The 26206-nt window shown below is 37.0% G+C and overlaps 1 protein-coding gene across 34 annotated transcripts in view; it reads right to left on the bottom strand.

Annotated features, from left to right (window-relative positions):
• CADPS (calcium dependent secretion activator) overlaps positions 1-26206 on the bottom strand; it is a 448877-nt gene that overhangs the window by 215958 nt on the left and 206713 nt on the right. For all 34 annotated transcript variants that reach the window (XM_039326616.1, XM_039326619.1, XM_039326630.1 and 31 more), the window contains exons 5-8: positions 24975-25211; positions 23907-24028; positions 6291-6402; positions 3345-3484 (exon numbers count right to left, since the gene is read on the bottom strand). In XM_039326616.1, the coding sequence (XP_039182550.1) occupies positions 3345-3484; positions 6291-6402; positions 23907-24028; positions 24975-25211 (611 nt within the window). The remainder of the gene's footprint in view (positions 1-3344; positions 3485-6290; positions 6403-23906; positions 24029-24974; positions 25212-26206) is intronic.

The raw sequence follows: 26206 nt of genomic DNA, 5'->3' as shown, positions 1-26206 counted from the left end.
AGACATACTAATAGGGCTGGATTAGATTAGAATCCCATGAGGATGTATATTATATCTGATGAGAGATTGGAATATTATTTTCATACTGCTCTCCATTCCACCATACATGTCTTACCTTCAGTGCTGCTCTTTAAAATGTAGGGATAACATTTCAATGGAAAAGATGCATAAATACAGACTATTGCATGTAAGGGTAGATTATGCAGTCAATGATTACGCAAAATGTTTATGTGAATAAAATTAAATTTAATAAACCAATAATCCATTCATAATTTACAATTTGATAACAATAATTAATAATAATTAATACTTCCCCTTTAAGACTTACAAATGCAACGTTGGAGGGTACATAGGTATTATAAGTATGCCCTTTTGCTCTATGTAAAAAGGCTGAGTGTGAGTAAAGCTTTTTTCTAACAGGAACAATTCAGAAATATTATTTTATGTCTGTATATGGAAGATAAGAAGCCATAAAGAGTGAAACACTATTTCAATTTGTTAACTCATGTGAAAAGTAGCAATGCTTACACATTCCACTAAACAATTTTAATTGAATTTCTCATAGGAAATGTAGAAACAGACTACATAAAGCCAGTCCATAAACTGAGCACATTTTACTTAAATTACCTCTCAAAAAAAAACCCAAAACCCTGAAACAATAACTACAGGAAAGCATAATTTAAAAAAAATCTCATATGCCCTCTTTTAAATATTAAGCATTTCTATTTGTGAAGCTGTTTCTTTTGTAGAATCAATGTGATCTTTCTGTAAGCAGATTTCTTGTTATATAATATAATATGATTTACATTTATAAGTTGCTCCATGATGCTGGTGGTGAACAGTATGAATTTTAAACAGTCCAATACAACCAAAAGCTAATATTTGAAAAAAAATAACACAAATTGCAATGAAGAAATTGTCTCCACAGGGGGTTTGTCACCCACTGTAACCCAAGATCTGGATTTTAAGAGCTCGTCTGAATAACGTCTGGATGGAGACCATACAACACAGTGCTAGGCTGCATTAACAGAGGAATAGAATCAAGATCACGTGAAGTGTTAATACCACTTTACAATGCCTTGGTAAGGCTGCACTTGGAATACTGCATCCAGTTTTGGTCACCACAATGTAAAAAAGATGTTGAGATTCTAGAAAGAGTACAGAGAAGAGCAACAAAGATGATCAGGGGACTGGAGGCTAAAACATATAAGGAATGGTTGCTGGAATTGATTATGTCTAGTTTAATGAATAGAAGGACCAGGGGTGACATGATAGCAATGTTCCAATATCTCAGGGGTTGCCACAAAGAAGAGGGAGTCAAGCTATTCTTCAAAGCACCTGAAGGCAGGACAAGAAGCAACGGATGGAAATTAACCAAAGAGAGAAGCAACCTAGAACTAAGGAGAAATTTCCTGACAGTTAGAACAATTAATTAGTGGAACAACCTGCCTCCAGAAGCTGTGAATGCTCCAACACTGGAAGTTTTTAAGAAGAGACTGGACAGCAATTTGTCTGAAATGATGTAGGGTTTCCTGCCTGAGCAGGGGGTTGGACTAGATGACCTCCAAGGTCCCTTCCAACTTTATTATTATTATTAAATCTTTGGAGGGATGTCATTCTAGAGGGCAGGAGCTGTGACATAAAGGGTCTGCTTCTTGGGTTTTATCAGATGATACTTTAATTGATAGGACCAGGAGCATGTCCACCTGACTAGATCATGTGTAATGGGCAGAAACTATGGAAGACAAGTCCCTTGGATAACCAGGCTGTATGCCATGAAGGCCTGTACAGGTAATATTCAGCATCTTGAACTGCACCCAAATCCTACTGGTAACCAGTGCAGCCATGTAGCGGAAGTGTTATGCAGGCCTACCATATGTGAGAGAATGAAACTGAGGTTGCTGTCTTCAGCCAAGCCAAAATGCTTCCCACACCCACTTGCCCAAGGAATGGCTCAGCACATTGTTTCATTCATTTCCTCCACTCATGGTTGACTCATAAGCATCCATGCCAGTGTTCCAGGTGTCTAGCTAATTGAGCCACAACCTGGCATTTTTAGGAATGAACTGACATCAGTATGCAGCTTAACCCTCTATGGAGTGGGGTAAAGCTACAATGTATGAGAGAAAAAGAAAACAACAAGCAGATTAGGAAGCAGGAAGTGATGTTTGAAGTGTATGATTCATACAGGCAAGCAAATTGTGGTCAACTGCCGGGATGATACAGCTACAGTAAACAGCCAATTGTGGTGTGATTCCTGCCTGAAGCTTGGCATAGAACCAGAAGCAGAGCAATCACACTTAACCCCAACGAGATTAAATGAGGTCAAATCCATTTTACAAACTTTAAGACTTTTATTTGTTATAAGGGCTAACAATCAAAGACTTATTTGTATGGCTATATCAGTTTACAAAAGCTGGGAGCATGAAGTCAACCCAATAGGAAAGGTGTGTGTTACAATGAAGTGTTTTGTAGACTTATATTCTACACGGTGGTGTGTCCAGTCTTAGAAAACAAAGAACCCTGACATAATTCCCCATTCAGAGCCAGCTGCAGTCTCTCAATGGTCTTCAAGGGCTGCCCCATGTATTGAGCATTGCAGTATGTAATCATGAAGTGATCAAAGTATGAATGGTTGTCTAAAGTGCCTCCCAATTATTGTATGGGCACAACTGGTACACTAGTTGAATTTATCTGAAGATCTCCCTGGCTGTTGTGTTACTCCAAAAAGTCCCCTAAATTTTGGCCCAGTCCAGAAGGGGAAAGTGTGATCTTATTCAGGACTAAAGAGGGCCATCACTTGGGTTTGGGTGTGAGCTTGTTCCTTTCCCTCTAGACCTGCACAGCCTCTATCATTATTTCAAAGACCTTGATAACTTGTTCAGAATATTATATGCATAATTATCACAGCACAATCAGGATATTCAAAGAAACAGGTTATCATTATTATGAATACTCTGATTATGCAGTAAGGAATTTACTACTGCAAAAATGCAGTGCAAGAAATAAAATATAGGAAAATTACACTGATTTATATTTTTAAAAATCCTTTATTGTTCATTTTTGAGAATAATAATAATAATATTCTTAGTTCACACGCAGAATAGACAGGAGTGATTATTTTCAGAGGGCATTTAGTTTGAAATATTAAGAGAGATAAAATGTGCTAGTAAATAACATGTCAAACATTCCCAGCAGGATGTAAATTAAATCTCATTGATTCAGTTTTTAAGTTCATACAATCTGGGAGAAGAAGATGACATTTTTCAATTATTATAATACTGGAAAATATGGTAACATGCAATCACTGTAATTTGCAAAAAAACCCCAAACAAACCACTTACCCAGAATGTTTCATATTCTGAGGTTTATCCATTCGGACAGCAAGCTTGATTTTCAGGTCTTGATCAGGACAGTTTTTGGAAACAGCCATTTTGTGCCATTCTGATTGTTTGGGGCTATTTGGTGTTGGATGAAGAACAACCTGAAGACAAAGTTTTAACATGCAGAGATTTGGAGTGCATGTATCCAGATGCTATGGATATATATCTCTCAGAATTATTTTGCTCCCAGATAAGATTTCCTACAATAGCATCATCATAAAAATGATGTGAATTTTCATTGTTGCCATATCCATCCAATGAGAGGTAAGGTAAATGATATATGGAACTGTCACATCAGTCCAATGACAGGTAAAATAAATAAATGTGCTACTCCACCAAACAGCATTATATAGCTTTGCCACCTTCTTTTTAGGATCTACAGTGTAATTCTGTGTCTGGGCAGAGTGATTGCACCAAAACAAGGCCTTGTGTGAAAGTAACCTTTTCTCAGCATTATGAACTCTGCTGCTACTTATTGGTCCACTGTAAGCCTAATGGTTTGTGGTTTGACTTCCAATGCATAAGGTGAGAAGTAAACTTCTGTGTCATGGCATGTCAAGGAATATATGCATTTGTCATTTGGAGACAGTTGCATAGCTGTTGCATTTATACTTCTGCAAATGCTAAGGTTTTAACTAGGGAGGCATTAGAAAACTTCTCAATAGGAAGTCGGGAAACACAGAAAACTTCCCAACAGGAAATTGGATCAAACGATTATGGGTGCAAGGACTGGTTGTAAGTTCCCTTTTTCCAGTGCCATTGTAACTTTGAATGGCCGCTAAACAAATGGCTGTAAGTTAAGGACTACTTGTAACTTTACTTATTCTGTATTTGTAGGCCAATCAGAATCTCTGGAAGTAGAATAATATATAAGCTAAATTAAATAATAATTTAGAGAAACATTCCTTTCAGTTAAGATTCTAATAGACCTTTTTTAAAAAAACTGGTCTACGCAGTTATAGAATAAAAACCATACATCCACGCAGACAGTTCTCATTTCTCATCAGCGTATACAATAAAATTACTTCAAATTAGAGCTAGAATTTAATAACTTATACAAAAGAGAGAGGCGGGGAAATAGGTGTTTTTAACTGAAGAACAATGAGTTATCTGGCACTCTGCAGTTAAAGTTATTAAAGTTAAATTCAAGCCTTATACTTAGATGTTTTTTGTGTCCCATGTAGCAGTAAGTGAAGAGCAGAGGAAGCTGAGTAGAAGCAAAGCAGAGCCCAAAGGGAATTTATTGGCAATTATATCTGTCACCAAGATAAATGCTGCTGAAAGCGCTATGGGGAAAAAAATGATATCGACATAGAGAAAAAAAAGAAGAAACGCTCAGGAGCGTGATGTTATACAGCTAATATTACTGGGAACCTGTTACATAATTAAAAAAATGAAAGTTGGCATTATTATCAGCTTTAGCAGCTGGTGGAAGAAATGGACAGGCCACAGTTAATTCAACTGCAGCTGTGCTGCTAACCTGAATATGGTGAATTATCTACTGATCGGAGAGATGACAAATGAAATTCATTCCATAGATCCAAAGTTATTCTGGCAACCTTGCTCTACCTGAGGTAGATTGTTAACAGCCTCAGCAGCAATCTCATCTATGCTCTAAAATGAGATCAGCGTTGATTTGCACTCATCTCTGGGAAATAAATTATTGGAATCCTCCCCTCTCCCCTCCTCCTCCTCATGCCTTGGCTTGGCCAATGGAAGAAGACACTAATGCTTCTATTATTGTTAGTTTTCATGTTTAACCCACCTTTATTATTTATAAAGAACTTAATGTGGCGAATATAACTAATACTTTTCCCTCCTCCTATTTGCCCCACAACAAACCTGTGAGGTGGGTTGGGCTAAGAGCAGTGGTGGGATTCAGCCAGTTTGTACCAGTTCGGCAGAACCGGTAGCTAATTTTTTTGTTGCCCAGACTTCCAGAAGCGGCATCCACACAGAGAACTGATTGTTCACATATTTGAATCCCACCACTAGCTAAGAGAGAATGACTGGCCCAACCCAGCTGATTTTTCATACCTAAAGCAGGACTAGAACTCACCGTCTCCTGGTTCCTAAGCCAGCACCTTAACCACTACCTAAACTAGCTACGGAAACAGGGGAGGATCTTTCTCAGGATACACGATATAAGGTTCACCACTCAGCCACAATATTTTAATTTCCTTTTGTTAACTAAAGCAACATTGTCATATGTTAATTAATTAGAATTGATTTTGCAACCTTCCCCTCCCCCCCCAAATTTTTCCAATAATTTAATTATGTTTATTTCAGGGAGGAATTGTTACTGAGATGAGATGTTCCTCTTTTCCCTATCCCTTTTAACAGTTATTTATTTTCCTCTCTGATTTCTTTGGAACTCTGTCTGAATTTTTTGGGACTGTGTTTCATCAGTCTGGGAAAAATATGCAATCCCTGTGGTTCTTTTTCATGCAAGATTCTTAGTCAGCCTTCTCTTTGAAATGCTTTACCAATGGGGAAATTGCAGAAATGCATTTCAGGCCCAACTTTCAGCCTCCACAGGGGTATTTTGTGTGTGTGTGTGTGTGTGTGTGTGTGTGTATGCATGCACGTGTTCACTGTGTCTTCAAAATTGAAAATCAACATTTGAGTTTTTCAAAGACCTGTCCAACCTTTCTTTCCTTCTTCAAGAAATGTTTTGGCAGTTGTAATTTTATCACAGCACATTTATTTATTAAATTTCCTGTATGTGTTGCCATCTTACCAATAAAGGGACCCTGGATGGCTTACAGGTGATAAAAAGCTAAATGTGAAACAAGTAAAATTAAGAAGACTTTTGTAAGAATTAAAACCAAAAATAAGAGATGCAATGTTGTCATTCCCATCATTGCATTATTTGCTGGTGAGGTCAACAGCTGTGTCTGTCCTTACCCGCCCAAGTTCTTTGTCTTCCAAAGCCAGGACACCAGTACTCTCCGTAAACAGCTTCACCTTCACAGCTGGAAGGGCGTGTGTCGTGGAAAAGTCACCCTGAGTTCCCCAGCTGTGAAAACATCCACAAGAAAGACATTAGGAAGAAAGACAGAAGCAGCAGCAGCAGCTTGCCACCTCAGCTCTGTCACCTTGGAGGGGAAAAGGTTACCGCAAATGTCACCAACTGTCATATATAGAAAAAGAAAAAAGCATCAGGAGTGCCATTGTGCTAATTAATTAATGTGGTAAAAAACCTGCAAGACAACAACTCAGCAATGTTGAAAAACTCCCTCTGGAAAGGCAAGATGCTAACACAAAGCCAGTGGTAGCAAAAGGTATGCTTGCACTTGGGTTTATTTTGCAACTCAGTAAAAAGAAGGCTGATGAAAACATTGTTGTACCAAAGGTTTTCGTGTAAGTTAAAGGCCCATTGCAGTTAGATAGTGATCACCATGATCCATAAAACTGGAGAAATACAAACGAATACAAATACTACCCATTTCCAATGTACAGGATTTTTATATTCTGGATTCAAACCCTAGAATTAGACAAAAAGCAAATTTCTCCATGTATAGATTCCAATAATTGAATAGTTTGCTGCATTTCATTAAAGATTCAAAGCTTTATTTATATACAACATGGATTATTTTGGTGGTATAGCTAAGGGACCGTGGGGTCCTTGGTGATAATAGAACAGAACAGAACAGAACAGAATAGAACAGAATAGAATAGAAAGTTGGAAGGGACCTTGTAGGTCTTCTAGTCCAGCTCCCTGCTCAAGCAAGAGAACCTATATCATCTCAGACAAATGGTTGTCCAATCTCTTCTTAAAAATGTCCAGTGTTGGAGCATTCACAACTTCTGAAGGCAGGTTGTTCCACTGGTTAATTGTTCTAACTGTCAGGAAATTTCTCCTTAGTTCTTGCTTCTCTTTTTGATTATTTTCCATCCATTGCTTCTTCTCCTGCCTTCAGGTGCTTTGGAGAATAGAGCAACAAAGATGATCAGGGGACTGGAAGCTAAAACATATAAGGAACAGTTGCTAGAATTGGGTATGTCTAGTTTAATGAAGAGAAGGACGAGGGGGGACATGATAGCAGCGGTTGCCACCCCTAGTCCGTCTCTTCATTAAACTGGACATACCCAATTCCAGCAACCGTTCCTTATATGTTTTAGCCTCCAATCTCCTAATCATCGTTGTTGCTCTTCTCTTTCTAGAGTCTCAACATCTTTTTTTACATTGTGGTGACCAAAACTGGATGAAGTATTCCAAGTGTGGCTTTACCAAAGCATTGTAAAGTGGTACTAAACTTCATGTGATCTTGATTCTATCCGTCCGATAATGTAGCCTAGCACTGTGTGTTGCCTTTTTTGGCAGCTGCAGCATACTGCTGGCTCTCTGAGCTTGATTGTTTTCTTGCAGACTTTTCATTACCTATCTAGGTAACATCATCAATGCTAGAAGGGAGTAAAGTTTGATCTCTCTTTATATACTAATAGCTTGTCCTGTTGGTGGGCGTATTCTTGGAGGTTCTTTGATTGGGCTGTTGTTTACTGTTAGCTTGTTTGTCTGAGATGTTATCTGATTGGATAATGAAATGTCTGCAATAAAACAATCAGTCTCAAAGAACACCAATGTACGAACAGTTCAACCCTGAGCTACAATATTTTCTTCTATCAGTAGTTAAGGGGGCATATGGATAAAAGAAAGGGAACAAGTGTCCCCAGATCATTGAAATCAGTGTTCATTTACATAAACTGCCCATTTTGCTGTTCTGTTTTTGAAAAGAGATGAACCTTAGCTCTAGAAGAGAACATTGGTTGATATTAATTTTTCATTTACCATCCCATCTGCTGATTAGTGCTATTGTAATGATATACATCAACGTTTGCTTGATGTTTTTGATATTTATTTAGGAGTCATTTAGGAGTAAAATGGTTAATAAACTGTAAGTAATGCAGATAATCTGACAAAATCAGATGAAAGAACAAACTCATACAAAACAAGGAGACAAAGATACAAATGAAGAGTCTTTGGGAAAGTTCACAATCTGTAATTGATGACTGAGGGTTCATCACAGACCATTTCAGAATCTATCTCCTTAATTATGTCTAGCAGGCTGCAAAATAATTTGCTTTCATTTGTACTACTTTTCCTTAATATTCATAAAATATATAAAATACAGAATATTTAAAGCACAAACAAAAGGAAAAGTAAAAATAGCAAATCAGCAACATTATTAAACTATCAGCAAGAAAGAAAGATAAAAAGGATGAATTGGCTTAAGAAGTAAAATGTCACAGCAGGAGCTTAAAAAGCCATGACTGATTAAAAAATGCAGTGAAATAAGGATTTTGCCTTCCCCATAAACCTCAAAAAAGAGAAAACAATATGTGGATGGGGACATGGCTGAATCGTTGATTTGAGAGAACCCATTATTGATACTGGGAAATAAAACCAGATCACTTTTTTTAAAAAATAGTACTGTGATTATTGTTCCATGGTTTTTCTGCCCCTCATCATTTTTTTCCTAGGAATTTTTAATGGCACTAGCAACAGCACTTAGACTTATGTACCTCTTCACGGTGTTTTATAGTCCTCTCTAAGCAGCATATTGCCACTAACAATTTGGGTCTTAATTTTACTGACCTTGGAAGGATGGAAGGATGAGTCAACCTTGAGCTGGACAGGATCAAACTGCTCACAATTGGCAGAGTTAGCTTGCAGTAGTGCATTCTAATCACTGCACCACCAGAATAGTTTCTAAACTATTCTAAACTATTTGAGCTGTAAAATGGGAGAGCACATAAGATCCCAATTTAGAACTTTTTTGTTGTTGTTGAATAATTGAAACTGAATTTATTAAATCATACCAGACTCTTTTTTTAGCTTTGGAGAGAACACAAGGTACTTTTCATTACAGCTCGGATAGATTTTCAATAGTCTTCACAGCTCATTTAATTTTGTTTCTCGAAATTTCAAGCTGTGTTACCACTTTTTTTTAAAAAAGTAAATGGCACATTTGTTCTTGTGAAGGTGAGCTTGTTCTCTCCTCTCCCCCACTTAATAAAACACACATAGGGCTTAATAAATTGTGAGAAAGTAGCCTTTGCACTGCCATTTTCAATTAAAAAAACAGCGCTAGATCAAAATGCAAGAAGTTCTATGTTGTCTGCTGCTATCTCTAAATCCAAAATGTACCACTGAGGCACACCTCTGCATGAGTGGCAGCCCAGTTGCAATGCCCTGTGGACAATGGATGGATCAACAGAATCAGACTCAACTGTGCTATAAATGAAAATGGAATTAAAGCTTGATGAACAAAGATATTTCCTGTCTACTAGCAGCAATTAAGCATCTGAAATCAAACAGATAACTCCATGGAATGTCATCTGAACTCTGCTGGTAAGATTGATCCAAGAGTTTGCATTTGAAACATTTATTTCTGACCATAGGTTTTGGCAAAATACCTAGGAGCTGGAAGATGTGCTTCTCTTTCTAACATTTTCACCATTTAAAAAAACCCCATTACTTAATTTTCGGATTCAGACTGTCTTGTCACTCAACTCTTACTTTGTATTAATCTCTTTGAACTCAGACCTGTGAGAAAGACATTTGAGATCTGATCGTACAGTTCAAGACCAGTCTTGATTTCCACAGTACAATGCTCTTTTAATTCTTTTCTCATTCCCAGGACCAATCCTAGCGTAGTGCATAGCCTATGCTTAGTCCTTTTTTGTGATATGCACAGACACAAGGCATATCAAGAAGGGTAGGCTGCACCATTGTAAACACAGGGCTGACTGCAGTTCCTGGAGGTAAGAAAAGACATTACAGTTCTTTGATTTAACTGTAGCCTGTGATGAAAGCAAATCTAATTTGTGTTTTCCTGCTGCAAGTTGAAAATCATCTTTTTCTGACCTAAGGCCTCCTAAGCTGTTGTTTGATCTCTGTGAATGTTTCGTCTCCATTCAAGGGGACATCTTTAGTGCACTTTGAATTGTGCTCATCTGTCAGAGCACTAGTCTCCTCATTTGGGCAGGGGGCTGGACTAAAAGACCTCCAGGGAAACCTTCCAGCCCTATGTTTCTACGGACAGATGCATAATGATTGTTCTGATTTATAAAAATTCAGAAGTTTAAATGTCAATCTCATCTGAATACAGCTGATTAAAAGTAGAGGAGCTTTATGGTAATATGGAGAGTTCAAAGAATTTGGAGGTAAGCATGTTTTGGATGCACTCAGAATAAACCACCAATGAGGGAATTTCTCCCAATAAAATGGTCCTAATTAATAGCCCTAGCATGAGTACAGTAAAAAGAGTCCTAATGAGCAGTAATCCAATAAAGCAAGTCAATCAAAATATAATAACTAAGGCACAAAGGCTTAAAACTGAAGTTCCTCTACATGGTAAAATTGGGCTTCTTCAATCAGAAGCAGCATAATTCCATCTAAGTTTATTTTGGTATTTATGTTTGACAAGGAAAAAAACTGCTTAAAAGTGAGAGGAAGTAGATGAACGTAGATTCATAGAGAGTGAATAGATGCATTTTGGCAGAATATTTACGAAAGATGAGGAAATAGATTGAGAAATCTCAAGTTGTCCAAATGTTGGTAGAAAGACAGAAGTACTTTGTGGGCCGTTGTCAGGAATGAAAGTTTGTTGAAAGAAAAAAAGATGGCTGAACTGAAGAGCAGGTTTACACCCTCTTAATAAAATAATAGAACAGAGTTGGATGGGATCTTGTAGGTCTCCCCTTATTCAAGCAGGAGACCCTATATCATCCCAAACAGGTGGCTGTCTAGTCCAGTGGTTCTCAACCTTTTTAATGCCGTGACCCCCAACAGGTCGTAAGTCGAGGACTACTCAACTGGTGCAACACCGTTTGCAGAATGGGACTTTTGGCGGGCTCAGCAGGGCAGAGACAGCCTGGACAATTCCCATTGGCTATTCAAGAGAGTCTATTCTATTGGCTTTCAAAAGCCAATAGAATAAGAGGGAGTAGCACAGCTAAGGAAAAGGGGGAAAAAAATGGCAGACTGCGTTGTTTGGCGACCCCCGTGAAATGGTCATTTGACCCTAAATGGGGTCCCAACCCACAGATTGAGAACCACTGGTCTAGTCTCTTCTTAAAAACTCCAGTGATGGAGTACCCACAACTTCTGAAGGCAAGCAGTTCCACTGGTTAATTGTTTTCACTGTTAGGAAATTTCTCCTTAGTTCTAAGTTGCTTCTCTCCTTGATTATTTTCCACCCATTGTTTCTTGTCTTGCCTTCTGGTGCTTTGGAAAATAGGTTGTGGCAGCCCTTCAAATTCTGGAAAGCTGCTATCATGTCATCCCCTAGTCCTTTTTTTCACTAGACTAGATAAATTCAATTCCTATAGCTGTTCTTCATATGTTTTAGCCTCCAGCCCACTTATCATATTTGTTGCTCTTTTCTGCACTCTTTCCAAAATTTTAACATCTTTTTTATAATATGGTGACCAAAACTGGATGTAGTATTCTAAGTGTGGTCTTACTAAAACTGTATAAAGCATTCTAATACTTCATGCAATCATGGGATCTTGATTCTATGCCTCTGTTAATGCAGCCTAGGATTGCTTTGACTTTTTTGCTGCTGCTGCTCATTGCTGGCTCATATTTAAGTGATTATCCACTAGGACTCCAAGAACCCTCTCCCAATTAAAATTATTGAACCAGGTTTCCACCTAATCTGTATTTGTACATTTGATTTTGCTTGCCTAAGTATAAAACCTTATTTTTCTCTACATTGATTTTCATTTTGTTTGATAGGACCCAGTGTTCAAGCCTGTTGCGATCCATCTGGATCTTGAGCTTATCTTCTGGAGTGTTGGCTATTCGTGCCAGTTTATTGTTGTCTTCAAATTTGATGAGTTCCCCTTCTATTCTCTCCTCTAAATTATTTATGAAGAAGTTGAAGAGTACTGGGCCTAAAATAAAACCTTGAGGTACCCCACTACTTACTTCCCTCCATGTGGATGTAGTTCCATTGAGGACTACACATTGAGTGTGATTTGTCAGCCAGTTACAAATCCATCTGGTGGTGATACTGTGTATCCCACATATTTTTAGCTTACCAAGAAGTAAGTTGTGGTCTACTTTGTCAAAAGCCTTATTGAAATCCAAATATTTAAGTATATCCAAATATATTATATATATTATATATTATAATATATTATATCCAAGTATGTTATATTCAAGTATGTCCATTGCAATGTATAAAAACAATGTATAATGTTGCATCTGGTATGATAGAAGCAAATAATATAGAAATAAAGATTGGAAAATATGAAGAGTGAAATTAGTGTAAACTAGATTTGGCTATATTTCATTTTCATTTTTTTTAACATCATGTTGCAATTTATTTGACTTGCTATTTCTTATTGTTACATTCTTATTCTTTTTTATATTTTATGTAATATTAGCATACAGAAACTAATTTTAGATTAATATTATAGTATAAATATAGTAAAACTTTGGTTTAACTTTTCATTCATTGTTTACTCTCCCTAACAGGACTACTGTAATGTTTATTAAATTGGGATTCATCCCTTACATTTATAATAGTAGTAATAGTAATAATAATAACAATAACAATAACAATAATAAAGTTGGAAGGGACCTTGGAGGTCATCTTATTTTTTAAAAAATGTATTTTATTGGTTTTTTAATTTTAAGAAAGAATACTTTAGACACATCATGGTGTTTGGGTAAACAAACATTTCAAGGTAAAAAACATACATAAACAGCTCAACTTAGTACATTCACTATCATCTCTCTATTTCTCAGAAATAACATAATAGATTTAATATATTCCATTTCTAGCTTAAATTTCTATTACTACTCCACCTGTTTTAAAGCTTTATCAATTTAAAATTACCATAATCAAATATTGTTTTACATCAACAAATTATCACTTCAAATATCTCTACCAAGTATATTAAAGTTTTTAATCTCTCTCAACCCTTTTCTTATCACCAATCTCATTCATTTCTTCTTCCAATGATAACTAACTTAATTAAAAAGTTAGGGTCCACCGACAGAGGGAAACCTAGTCGACGAGGAGAGAAGTCTTATCGTACGACTAGTGACGCCGCGAACCGGAACTGGAAGGAGGTCATCTTATTGATGGATAAATTGATTGCATTACTTTTACCTTTATATTTTGTTTTTATAATTTTTAATTCTTGTGTCTGTTATTTGCCCTCTACAGTGTGTTAGGGTGAGTTATAAATCTCATTAAATAAATGAATAGATAAATAAAGGTTTTACATAAATGACACCTTCATGTGATGTATACTTTGATTTAATTAAAGTTATTAAAGAATTAAAATTTACAGATAGCCCTTTCCCAAATAGTTTATTAAACTGAGGTTTTATTGTAAAAACATATTTTTAACAAATAATGGTATTAAGTTAACAAGGGAAAAGAAACAGTTGAGTTGTGGTTTGCAATTCAGAGTCACAGGGCTTATAGTTTCTTTTGAATATACTGTACAGTAATATCTTTTCTTTTTCTGGCTGACATTTCAGTCGCTCTTCAAAATCCATGTCCACTGAATAGACTGGAAACCAGAACTTAGTGTGTGAAAAGTGTTTGTAAAAGGAATTAAGGAGAAGAAAAAAAATGCCCTATAATCTTGTGCATTTTGATAGCATCTGCTTTGCATGATGCCTATTTCTGTGTACTATTAAAAGACTTTTATTTGCTGAAGCATCCAGAGACCACATGTTATCAACAAATATTATTATCCAAATGCAAACAGTAATTTCCATTAGGTTTTCCTTATGAGAATCACACCAGTCACAAAAGGAATAAACCAAATGAGAGTAAACACATATAGTAAACCTTTCACAATGATGTGGTGATTATAAATTCATACTTAATGACACTGTGAAATATTTAATTATATCATGACAATTTAGCAATGAGATTTAGGGCAGGTTTTATCTGAGGATGATGTAATTAGTTGTCATAGTGATATTCAGCATTAGGACATACTCTAATTCAGGGCCACCAAATTATTATTTACATTCATATTAAGTGCCCCACTTCCACACACAAGATTTAACCTTACAATTTAATTAAAAATTACTGTAACCACAGAAAATACTTAAAGAGTAAGTATGCCTTGTTTAAAGAAGAATTAATAATGCAGCTGGATTCCTTTTTATTAAACATTATTATTATGTTTATTAAAATGTTGACATAATTAATCACAAATATTAATTTCCAAGCTCTCTTTTGTCAACCCACTTTCAGCGTGCTTTTCATATGTGATTTATTTAAAGACTGCACTTTTCATTTTTCATGGATTTTATGAAAAATGATAAATCTTTGGGGGGACTGACTTTAAAATACAAAGTATTTTTGATTAATCAATTTGCATACTCACACATTTTTTAGTATTTGTAATGACCAATATTCAATCTGCACTAACAAATATGTAATTAACTATACAGCTTCTGAAACTCTGGGCAAAAGTATTGACATCTACTGGTTTCTTTTATGATTTGACTAACAGATATTAAGAAAATCCCAATAACCCCAACAGGTCTGATTCTTGCTTTATTCTTTTAAAGGTGATTACACATTTTGATAGATAGAACCCAATGTACGTCAAGATCCTTCTGTATCTTAAGCCTATCTTCTGGAGTGTTGGCTATTCCTGCCAGCTTGGTGTCATCTGCAAATTTGATGGGTTCCCCATCTATCCCCTCATCCAAATCGTTGATGAAGATGTTGAAGAGCACTGGGCCCAGAACAGAGCCCTGGGGCACCCCACTACACACTTCCCTCCATGCTTGGCATTAAAGTTTGTTTGCCTAGTTAGGTGGCCTTTAATTGATTTTGTGCTGTTCAGGTAGTTTGTTAATGTGCCATCCATTTTGTTTTAATTGCTTTCTTTCACGTTTCACTTTTTTCAGTTTTTTTTAATTATTATAGTTAATGGCTTGGATAATCATTTTTATTCTTTCATGGAAGGAATGGAAGTAATACCAGCCTTCATTACAACGATTATATTTTCTTGGAAAAAAACAATGGGCAAACCTGAAAAAGGGGCTAGTCTGAAAGAGGTTCATTGGGAGAAAGCATATGTATCTTTATAACTTCAGTTTACAAAGAAAAATTCAAAACAAAACCAATAAAATGTTTATGCATCTTCTAATAACAATACTTACAACTGAACAGTATATGTAAATTTGCTTTGAAAAGACAACTCAATCTCATATTTTTTCACATGAGATGAAAGACTGTGAGTAAGTGATACTATTTGTACAGTAAAATGCTAAAGAACCAAACAGACAAAAATGAGTTTTCAAAAAATAAATAAATCTAAAGAGGTGCCTTCTGAAATAAAGGACTGTCCTTTATCAAAGGGCACATAGTTACTGTAGCCTCTGGAGAACTCACTTCCAGCTTCACCGAATGGCAATGAACAGCTAAAGTGACACAAACAAAAAGAAAATGTATTGACAAGCGATTTCTAATGAAACATGCCATGTTGCTTTTCAGCTACTAGATGGCACTAATAAGCTTTCAATTTGTTCTTCTCAGTATTTAAGCTAATCTCAAGTAGTTATGTGGTAGTCTTCTTTATGACTGAGATTGTTACAGGAACATTCTGTGCAGCACTGACTTTAGAGCGCTGTTGATCATTTAAAATCTATTGGGGGTTTCAAGAAAATAACATGCTATGATTCAGAGTCGTTAGCTTGTTGCACTACTTCTGAATTCAATCTTAGTGCTTGTTCATTACATTGGAAAGGCACAGAACTTAAGATAGAAGGGTAATGCTGATTTGATTTGGAAAAAAAAGCTATGATTTATAATATGGCTTCTCTTTTATAAAATTACAAATACTGATGATGATGTGATCTTTATATTAAATCTGCAGCATGTTAAGCAGTGCCATTGATATTTGAACAAAAAGATAAATAGAAAGATAATTACTTTAGAGAAATAGAGGTTAATGTTTTCCAGAATACAAAAATGTTAGAAGAGATTTTTTCCAGCTTACTTGCTTTTCACAGATGACATCTATACTTATTTATATTTATATTATTAAGCATTTATAATTTAGCAAACACTTACTAAGTATTTTACCAGAGTACTTTATTGATTGCTTATTACAACCCAATTAAAAAAGTTACTAACTCAATGTTAAAAATCAGAAAGTGGTGGAATAATTTGCCAAATGCTATTGACAATGTAGCTGAATCTCAGAAGAAAATGTTTAATGCTTCTAAGATTGGAAACTTATCCCTTGATATTAATCAACCCTAAATGAGAAAAGATTGCCAAGTCAAGCAAATAAGTACATGTAAATTAAGTCCATAAGATTAAACAATCAGATAAGTATCATTCATTTTGTTATTCCTGAAGACTAAGATACATCAATCATTCCTCACAAAATAAGTTCTCTCCTTATCAGTTAAACTTTAGGTCTGCTTTCTTTCTTTGCTTTTTAGTATTTTGGTCACATTTTTCATAGGAATCGACAGGGCAACACAGCTTTAAAAATGGAGGGGGGGGGCTAATACAATTTTTGATTGAATTATAGAATCCCGCTTTCCAGGTTAAAAAATAATATGTTCATGTCATTCTAAATGACTCAGAAATCACTCTACTGGGTCCATATCTGAATTTTGCAATTTAAGAGGGATCTAGACAATCGATCTGGGATTAAGGGAGGGCAAGAAAGATAGTAACAATAGAAAATTAAGCCTTGGAGGAAAGTTGATTAGCCTGCGGAAGGGAAGCATGATCACATTCCTCAATTTCTTGGACAGAAGAAGGCAAATGCAGTCTTTGGAAATGGAGCACCAAGAAAATAATATGAATTATAATGACACCAATGTTGATGAAGATATTACTAACATAATAGTAACTTTTTCTTTGTGGCACCGGGCGGGGGCAGAATAAAATCTAGTGAACTTAAGCAATATGAATATAGATTTAGAGCAGTGGTTCTCAACCTTTTTAATGCCACAACCCCCAACCGGTTGTAAGTTGAGGACTACCCAACCAGTCGTAAGTCGAGTACTACCCAATCGGTTGTAAGTCGAAGACTTTCCCTGCCCGGGAGCGCCGCGCATGTGTGGTGCCGCCCCCTGCGCCGGCCGAGGCGTAGCTGGCAAGCGGCAGAGACAGAGCTGGCTGACCACTGGCTGGGCCACCAGCTGGCCCAGCCCAAGGGAGGTAAGGCACCTGCTGGGCCTCACGCACGCCAGCAACCCTCCCTGCACCCGCCGGCCTCCCACCTCCCACCCCTGGCCCTCTTTTACTTACATTTTTAGTAGTTGCTCAGCAGGGAGGAGTGGAAACTTCCAGACGCTGCAGACAACTTGCAGCACCGTTTGCAGAATGGGACTTTTGGCGGGCTCAGCAGGGCAGAGACAGCCTGGACAATTCCTATTGGCTTTTGAAAGCCAATAGAATTAGACTCTATTCAAGAGAGTCTATTCTATTGGCTTTCAAAAGCCAATAGAATAAAAGGGAGTAGCACAGCTAAGGAAAAGGGGAAAAAAATGGCGGACTGCGTTGTTTGGCGACCCCCGTGAAATGGTCGTTCGACCCCAAATGGGGTTGCGACCCACAGGTTGAGAACCGTTGATTTAGAGGAAGGAGAACATTACAGAAAGTTTGAGCAGTTGTTTGGCAACTGAACAGCAAAGCAAATCTAAATGGAAATTTTCAAACAAAGGCTGCCAGCCCTTGAGATGTTGACTTGAGATGTTCTACTTTGGAACCTTTTGCATACAAAAGAAAAGATGAGAAAAGGTAACATATAACACTGCTATTCAACACAGATATTTGGGGGCAATAAAACTGTGGGCTGGAAGTAGACTGTCATCCCTACTTTTCCTTTAGGGTTAGCTACCTAGGGAATTCTGGTTCTCCTTTTTTTGACCTCCCAGGGAAGAAACAAGGCTGAGATTTAGAAATGAAGTTTAGAAATGAAGAACAGAACAGAAGTCGTCCTTTGAATCCTGCATATCCAGTATGATGAAGAAGAAAGCATGGATATATGGTTTGGGATGATGAGTGAATCCTTTCACCTGTTCCAAGAACAAGATGGGCAAGGAAGTCTTTTATCAGCCTTGCTGGATGATTCTATAGAAGCGGCTTGCCAGGTACAAGTACAAAATCACAGTCAGTCCCTGTCCAGTTGCCAAAAAGTACATTATGAAACACACACTGCCTCCAAAAATGCCAGCAACAATACAGACCAAGCGATACAGCCTGAAAGGCCTTTGCTGCTTGATTGACTGTGGTTGTGAAAGCCTATACTGCTATATTAAATTCAGAGGTCTTGAAGGATTTTTGATCTACAGATAGGGATTGTGTTAAGACTTGCATTATTGAATGGTTTGAAATAGTTAAAGGAGGGGGCACTTTTAAATGCAGGGTGCATGAGTCTACTTCATATGCTGCATAACATTTGCTTATTTTTTCATTGTTACTTCCCTTTCCTCTTCCCCTGGCTTCAGTGGTGGGATTCAAATATATAAAAAAACGGTTCTTTGTATGGATCCCACTTCCGGAAGTCCATTCTGGGCCTGGGCAACTAAAAATTAGCTACCGGTTCTACTTAACTGGTGCAAACTGGCTGAATCCCACCACTGCCTGGCTTATATTCTTTCCCTTTCATGTGCTATGAAGGAACAGATACAGTGGAACAAGTTATTAGGAACCGAAGCTAAGGGAAGACCCTAAAGTGAAGCAAATAAAAAATCTATATAACAAGCAAAAGCTAATGTAATTGGATTTTTTTTTTTTGCTCTAAAGCTCAAACAAAAAAATTAATCCAGATAATAAAGAAAATGTCTCCCGAAGTGGAAGCAGTATTTGACATTGTGGAAATCGTTTTTCCCTAAGCCCAAATCAAGAACTGTAGATTGTCCTTGACTTATGACTTATTACTAAGCAAGGTGGATGTTAAGGGACAGCCAATTTTATGACCTTTTTTAGTACGGTTAAATGAATTACCCTGGTTGGTAAGTGAATCATGTGGTTCTTAAATGAATCCAACTTCCCCCATTGATTTTGTTTGTCAGAAACCAGCTGGGAAAGTCACAAATAGAGATCAGGAGACCCCAAGACACTGCAACAGTTATAAATACGTGCCAATTGCCAAGTGCCCAAATTTTGATTATGTGACTACAGGGCTTTGAGGGTTATAGGTATGAGGACTGGTCTTTAGTGGCTTTTTTCATTAAAGACCAGTCGTAACTTTGAACAGTGGCTAGACAAATGGCTGTAAGTCGAGGACTACCTGTATATCCTGAACAGCACTAATGTATTAATTTCAAAATTAATAATCACAACAATTATGAAAAAGGAAAGCAAAAGAAAGGTGTTGCCTAAAAGTTAGGTTATGGATAGAACAATTCTACCTACTTTGACTAGAGAAATCTTTGACCACATGACTAATTGCTCTGACTGTCAGGAAGTTTCACCTTAGTTTTAGGTTGCTTCTCTCCTTGATTAGTTTCCATCTTTATGGCAACCCCTGAGATATTGGAACACTGCTTTCATGTCACCCCCTCATCCCTCTCTTCATTAAACTAGACATACCCAATTCCAGCAAGCATTCTTTATATGTTCCAAACAAAGAATGGGAGGTAACAGGGCTTAGCTGCATTTCAGAATCAAAATTCTTATGAAACATTCTACTTCCAATTCCCAAAGAAATCTCTATATTCTCTCTGGAAGATATGAAATGAGTGGCATGCTAATCAACCATGCCAGTCTCCCTTTGTTCTACCCTTGATCTGCCTTTTTCAGCCTGTCTGTTGCTCACAAAGAGACCTTCTGAGTAACAGGAGAGACCCCACTATCATGTATTTTCATTCTGCAGAAACCCAGATGTTTTATATTTTGAATTCCCAGGCAGATGGAGCACTTAAAGATTGAAAAGAGGATGCATGGCAGGGGGAAGGGGACCCAGATGTACGGTAATCCTAGATTGTATTAGATGGCACACTGTGCCTTTTGCACACTCCAAGGTGAATTTGGGAAAGCAGGACTTGCAATAAATCACACACACACACACACACACACACACACACACACACACACTATACAAACTCCTGAACTTCCTGAATATTTAATGAATAAAATGTGTCCAGAGACTTAACCATGAAACACATTGTGCTAGATTAGGGATGGACCAAATTGCCGTATTAGATTTCACTCCATTGTTTATAAATGGAAGTTTGGCTCAAATGTATGAAACTGAATGGAAATCTGTACGGATTATCATAGTCTTATCTCCTTATATATACAGTTGTATATGAATTATTGTAATATATACATTTTTTCCTATTATATCATCTCTTGTCTATTATTTTTCACCAATATTTACTTTCTCTATATATATATTTACTTAGAAGACTACATAATCAAATTTTAAGAGTCCAAATATTAAAAGAATAATTGATTTTCATTGCAGATGGAAGACTGAATTAGAAAGTTCACCTTAAAATGTGATCCAATTGAATCTCTTTCCTCCTATTTCTCATAACAATACCAGATAAATTTAACTGATTTGGGAGCAGAGGACAATTTTATCTGAAATCTGTTTTGTAGAATTCAGTTAAAGCAAAATGTCTTTACACAACATACAATTACTGAATCTATTAAACTGGCATATTTGAACATTTCCCATTCAAATAATTAACTAAAATCCTGCCAAGCATACAGATGACTTAATTTTACATTTAAAACCAAACCAGGAATGTTGTACAATGATATATCAGACAGACTGAATGTCAGCACAAGAACACTGAACCTTTCTTGTTGCAAGACATATAATTATTGAATTATTTTTTTCCTCAGAATAGACTTTAATAGAATAGGGACTCATGGTCAACCTTATATTTCACATATTTTCACATTTCAGTGGGGCAAAATGCACTAGGAGCTGCCCTACTAACTTGTGCCTAGACAGATTATTGGTGTGCAGGAGAAATTATAACTGGGATTTATCTGAAGACTCCAAAATTATTCTTTACTCCATTATGTTAATGTGTGTGGGTGAAGAGCAGCAAAATCTGACACTGAAACAGAAGAAAATGACTAGACTAGAACCAATACTTACTGTGTTTATGGCAAACTGGATTGGCTGTAAGATTTAAGCAGGTTAGTAGTTATTTATAGCCACAGTTAAACATCTAACTGTTGCTGCTGTAATCTTAGGATTTTCATCTGCAAGTAAAATTTTTACATACTCAGATGTATTGCTTTCTTGTTTAGATTTTAAAATAGGCCAGATAACTTCTTGCCAAAGACTCGTATAACATTCACAATACAATACAATACTTTTTTTCAATTTAAATGTTTAACTGTGGTTATAAAACCAAGGTTTTTAGTAACCTATCAGTAGGTTGGGGTTTTAAGTGTATCATGTAGTATTTATTAAACATTTTACTTGTTAAATTGTTACATCTAACGCAATCCAAGTTTAGATTGCATTGGTATCTTGTTTTTGGCCTTTTGGCTATAAATAAAATTGACCGAAGTTTGGAGTAGTTATTTCTAGACCAAAATAATTACAGCACACTTAAGATGTACCGTGATGTAAAAAAGATGTTGAGACTCTAGAACAGTGATTCTCAACCTTTTTAATGCCGCGACCCCCAACTGGTCGTAAGTTGAGGACTACTTAACCGGTCGTAAGTCGAGGACTACTCAACTGGTGCAGCACCATTTGCAGAATGGGACTTTTGGCGGGCTCAGCAGGGCAGAGACAGCCTAGAAAATTCCTATTGGCTTTTGGAAACCAATAGAATTAGACTCTATTCAAGAGAGTCTATTCTATTGGCTTTCAAAAGCCACTAGAATAAAAGGGAGTAGCACAGCTAAGGAAAAGGGGAAAAAATGGCACACTGCGTTGTTTGGCGACCCCCGTGAAATGGTCATTCGACCCCAAATGGGGTCTCGACCCACAGGTTGAGAACCACTGCTCTAGAAAGAGTACAGAGAAGAACAACAAAGGTGATTAGGGGACTGGAGGTTAAAACATATAAGGAACGGCTGCTGGAATTGGGTATGTCTAGGACGAGGGGGGACATGATAGCAGTGTTCCAATATCTCAGAGGTTGCCACAAAGAAGAGGGAGTCAAGCTATTTTCCAAGGTGCCTGAAGGCAGGACAAGAAGCAATGGGTGGAAACTAAGCATGGAGAGAAGCAACCTAGAACTAAGGAGAAACTTCCTGACAGTTAGAACAATTAACCAGTGGAACAACCTGCCTCCAGAAGCGGTGAATGCTCCAACACTGGAAGCTTTTAAGAAGAGACTGGACAGCCATTTGTCGGAAATGGTATAGGGTTTCCTGCCTGAGCAGGGGGTTGGACTAGATGACCTCCAAGGTCTCTTCCAACTTTATTATTATTATTACTATTACTATTACTATTATTATTATTATTATTATTATTATTATTATTATTATTATTATTATTAGGATGTGCACATTTTGTTAAGCCGTACAATAAGCATGTTTAGGTGTGGTATGGTATTCTGAATGAATTCGCTCACTGAGCTTTATAAATCCTGCTTTATAGCTTAATAAATTGTAGGAGGCCAGCAAGTCTGGTTTATAAACATGGTTTATAGCTTATCGTGTTTTATGAATCAGCCATTGTGATTTATTCAGCAATCTATCAGTTAAATAAACTAGGCTTAGCATGATGTGTGAACCCAGCTCAATCACTCGGCTTTCTTTCATAATGAAAAGATGGTAGTTTGTGATTTGTTCATTCAGAATTAAGAGTGTGTAGGATATATTTTTAGCATGATAGTCAAAATTGTGTAAATATCTCTTTAATCACTTGCCCCTTAGACAAATGTATTTAAAAAAAAATGAGTTCAGTGATCTTGATTTTATATTTTCTTTTTTTGACAGAACTGCAAGTAACATGCCAGTTTTTCCTTCTTTTCCCCAAGATTAATGTTTTTTTAAAAAATAAAATGATCTTATCTAAACAGGTTAGATATTATGGTGGTTGGTTAATTGATATGCTTAGAGAAACTAAATAAATTTCGTTATAGTTACTCCAGGGTATGAATCCAGCCCAGGGTGCCACTCTTCACTTATTCCAATGTATTTCCACCAACAAAGTTGTAGTGAGTGAATTGGGCAGCCATATAATTTTTCTTAATAAATAATGAATAAATATGTCCAGTGGATATCCGGGTCTGGCACCAGTTGACACCCCCAGGGAAGCAATAGTGGGGGGGGGGGGGCTGCAGTCATCTGAGTTGCCTAGTGCAGAGGTCTCCAACCTTTTGAGCACCAGGGAAAAGAGGTTTTTCCTCGGACCGGAGAGGCTGTGGTTTCATGTACTGCCTGCATCCCACGGATGGGGATTTACTTATTTGTGTGGACCGGTTTCTGGCATGCTGCGGCCCAGTGCCAGTCCACGGACCAGGGTTGGGGACCCCTGGCCTAGTGGACATCCAAGGGCCTTGCTCCTTGGATATGCCAGCTAGATATCTGGAATAAAGGAGGAAATATGATGGTGGTGAAGATGGACACTTACGTTGGTTTGGATGCCTCAGCCTGGTCAGTCTGTAGTTTTTCTCCTCCTTCTACTTCCATAGTGCAATATACAATCCGGTTGGGTGCTAAAGATTTGAGACCCTGAACTTCCATGATGACAACCTAAAGGAGAGAGGGGGGGAGGGGGAGGGAGGGAGACAGAGAGAGGGGGGAGGGGAAAGAAGGAGAGATAAAGAGGCTGTGACTCTTGGGAATGTTCTTTATTCAGGAATCAATTCCAGAATGAAGCACAAGTTATAATGCTTTGAGGAAAGCATAGAAAAATCTACCATGTAGGAGTACAAGGGTAAATTGGAAGGTTGTGGGAGTTGTTATTGTGGTTTGAAATTAGAATCCTCACATTAACCAAAAACATTGGTAAGAGCAACAGGCAACCACTTCCCCTTTAAGAGCCTGTTAGGCTCCTTATCCCACTGGAATATTAACTTTATTTAATTAAATATTTAATTAATTTAAACATTTTCCTTAAAAAGCAAGAACAGACAAAAGCTGGCCTCCAGCATTGTCTTAGACTCTGACCTTCCCTGCTACAGCTCTTCATCCTGTAACCCAAGTATAACACCCGCTTGCTACCCATGAGACTCTAGCTTCAATCTCCAGCATCTCTCTGAAAGCGTGGAAAGACTCCTGCCTGAAACCCAGGATTCAGTGGGAAACAATCTGTCAATTAAGAACTCGAGAATCTAACTTATCAGCCTGTGAAAAGCCCTTCCTGTGGTTCTTGTGAGTTCCTTAGTGTCTCTACACTTGGTATTACTCCCTCAATATATTCCCAGACTATGCTATGCATCTACTATTTTTCATGTTAAAAATCCATGCAATGGTTAAATATGGTGGTAGCTTGGTTCATAGTTTACAGGTGGACCAAGGATAAGTTAGCTGTCTCTCTTCCTTACATCCCAAATGAAAAGAGCAATTGCCAAAACTATAAAAAGTTGGGATTCCATTTTAAGTTCTGATTGCCAAGACATTGATCTGCTGTTATCCAAATTTTGAACAGTTTTTTTTACAACACCCTTCTATTTATTTGATGAAAACTAGATGTTACCTCCAGGGAGAAAGATAGCACAACATCTGATTTGGAGAGCTGGTTTTCGTTCTCTTCTCCCATGTCAATGATGGAAGTGTTGTGGCTACGTTTTAGTTTTTGTAACTTGAACTCGGAGCCCCCTTTGGACACTGGCATGCTTTCCAGGTTTGCCATGAGTAAATTGACTGAGGACTTCAACTCTTCAATGTACATGTTTTCCATTTCTTTGGACACAAATTTAGGAAATTTACGCTCCTGTGATGGAAAGTTAAAAAAAAAGAATTTATGATTGACAAGATTGCATATATTTATACATACTGAATTCAGTTCTCCAATAGGTATTTGTAGTGGCAATGCAGAAGACTAATGTTTATTGTGAGGAGTTTAGTTACTTGTCTTGATTTCTCCTTCATATTAAGAAAAGTCTAGAAGTTGAGAGCTCATTCTGAGCTGACCTGTTTGTTTTTTAAATTCTTGTTTACTGAATAAAGGAGGAAATTTTCATGTAGCTTCAAAGCTGTAAAAGTCTTGATTCCCATCCCAGAGTCAAGTGCCACCCAGTCGAGACCAGATCTTCAGTCTCATGACCATAGCATAACCATGTGGTTATGGTGCCACCTTTTGATAAAAAAAACCCTTGGGCTGTTGTTTTGGGGAACTTCAGCACCTAGTGCTAGGTACTGTGGAAATTGGCTACCCTTTACTGACTTTCAGAGTTATATGTGGGGAATTGCCTTCCCATCTCTTTATTTGAGGAACATTGGTTATTATATGAGATGATGAAATATCTTAGACTATAAAATCTTACTTGACAAACGACTTCTACTATAAAGACTACCTATAAACATATGAAATAAAGGTCCCATATCTAGTTAAAAAAATATTTTTAACGTCTGATTTTAAAGTCCTCAACTTAACACATTATTAAGAGAATATGGATGAAGACCAAGAAAAGATCCTTTCCCTGAAACCATTCTTTCAGCTTGTGACAAAATAAGACCCAACATAAAAGAACAAGATGCCAGCTTAGATACACAAACCCAAATTTTGACTACAACCAAAGAACTAACAATGCGGAAGATAACAGAAGAAGTGGAACAATCAAATACTAAGACAGAGGACTCAATTGTCCAACAAATACAGTTAATGGGAAATCCAGGAAAGGGAGTGACAACACTCAAAATGGAAAAGACTTTCTATATAAATCAGAAGAAATTTGAGAAAGAAGAAGAACAGATTGAATGGAAGAT

The sequence above is a fragment of the Crotalus tigris genome, unplaced genomic scaffold (assembly GCF_016545835.1).
Source record: "Crotalus tigris isolate CLP2741 ecotype Arizona unplaced genomic scaffold, ASM1654583v1 scf7180000024342.5246164, whole genome shotgun sequence".
NCBI classification, from domain to species: domain Eukaryota; kingdom Metazoa; phylum Chordata; class Lepidosauria; order Squamata; family Viperidae; genus Crotalus; species Crotalus tigris.
Note: the sequence above shows the minus strand (reverse complement) of the source record. Positions and strands in the feature narration are given on the sequence as shown.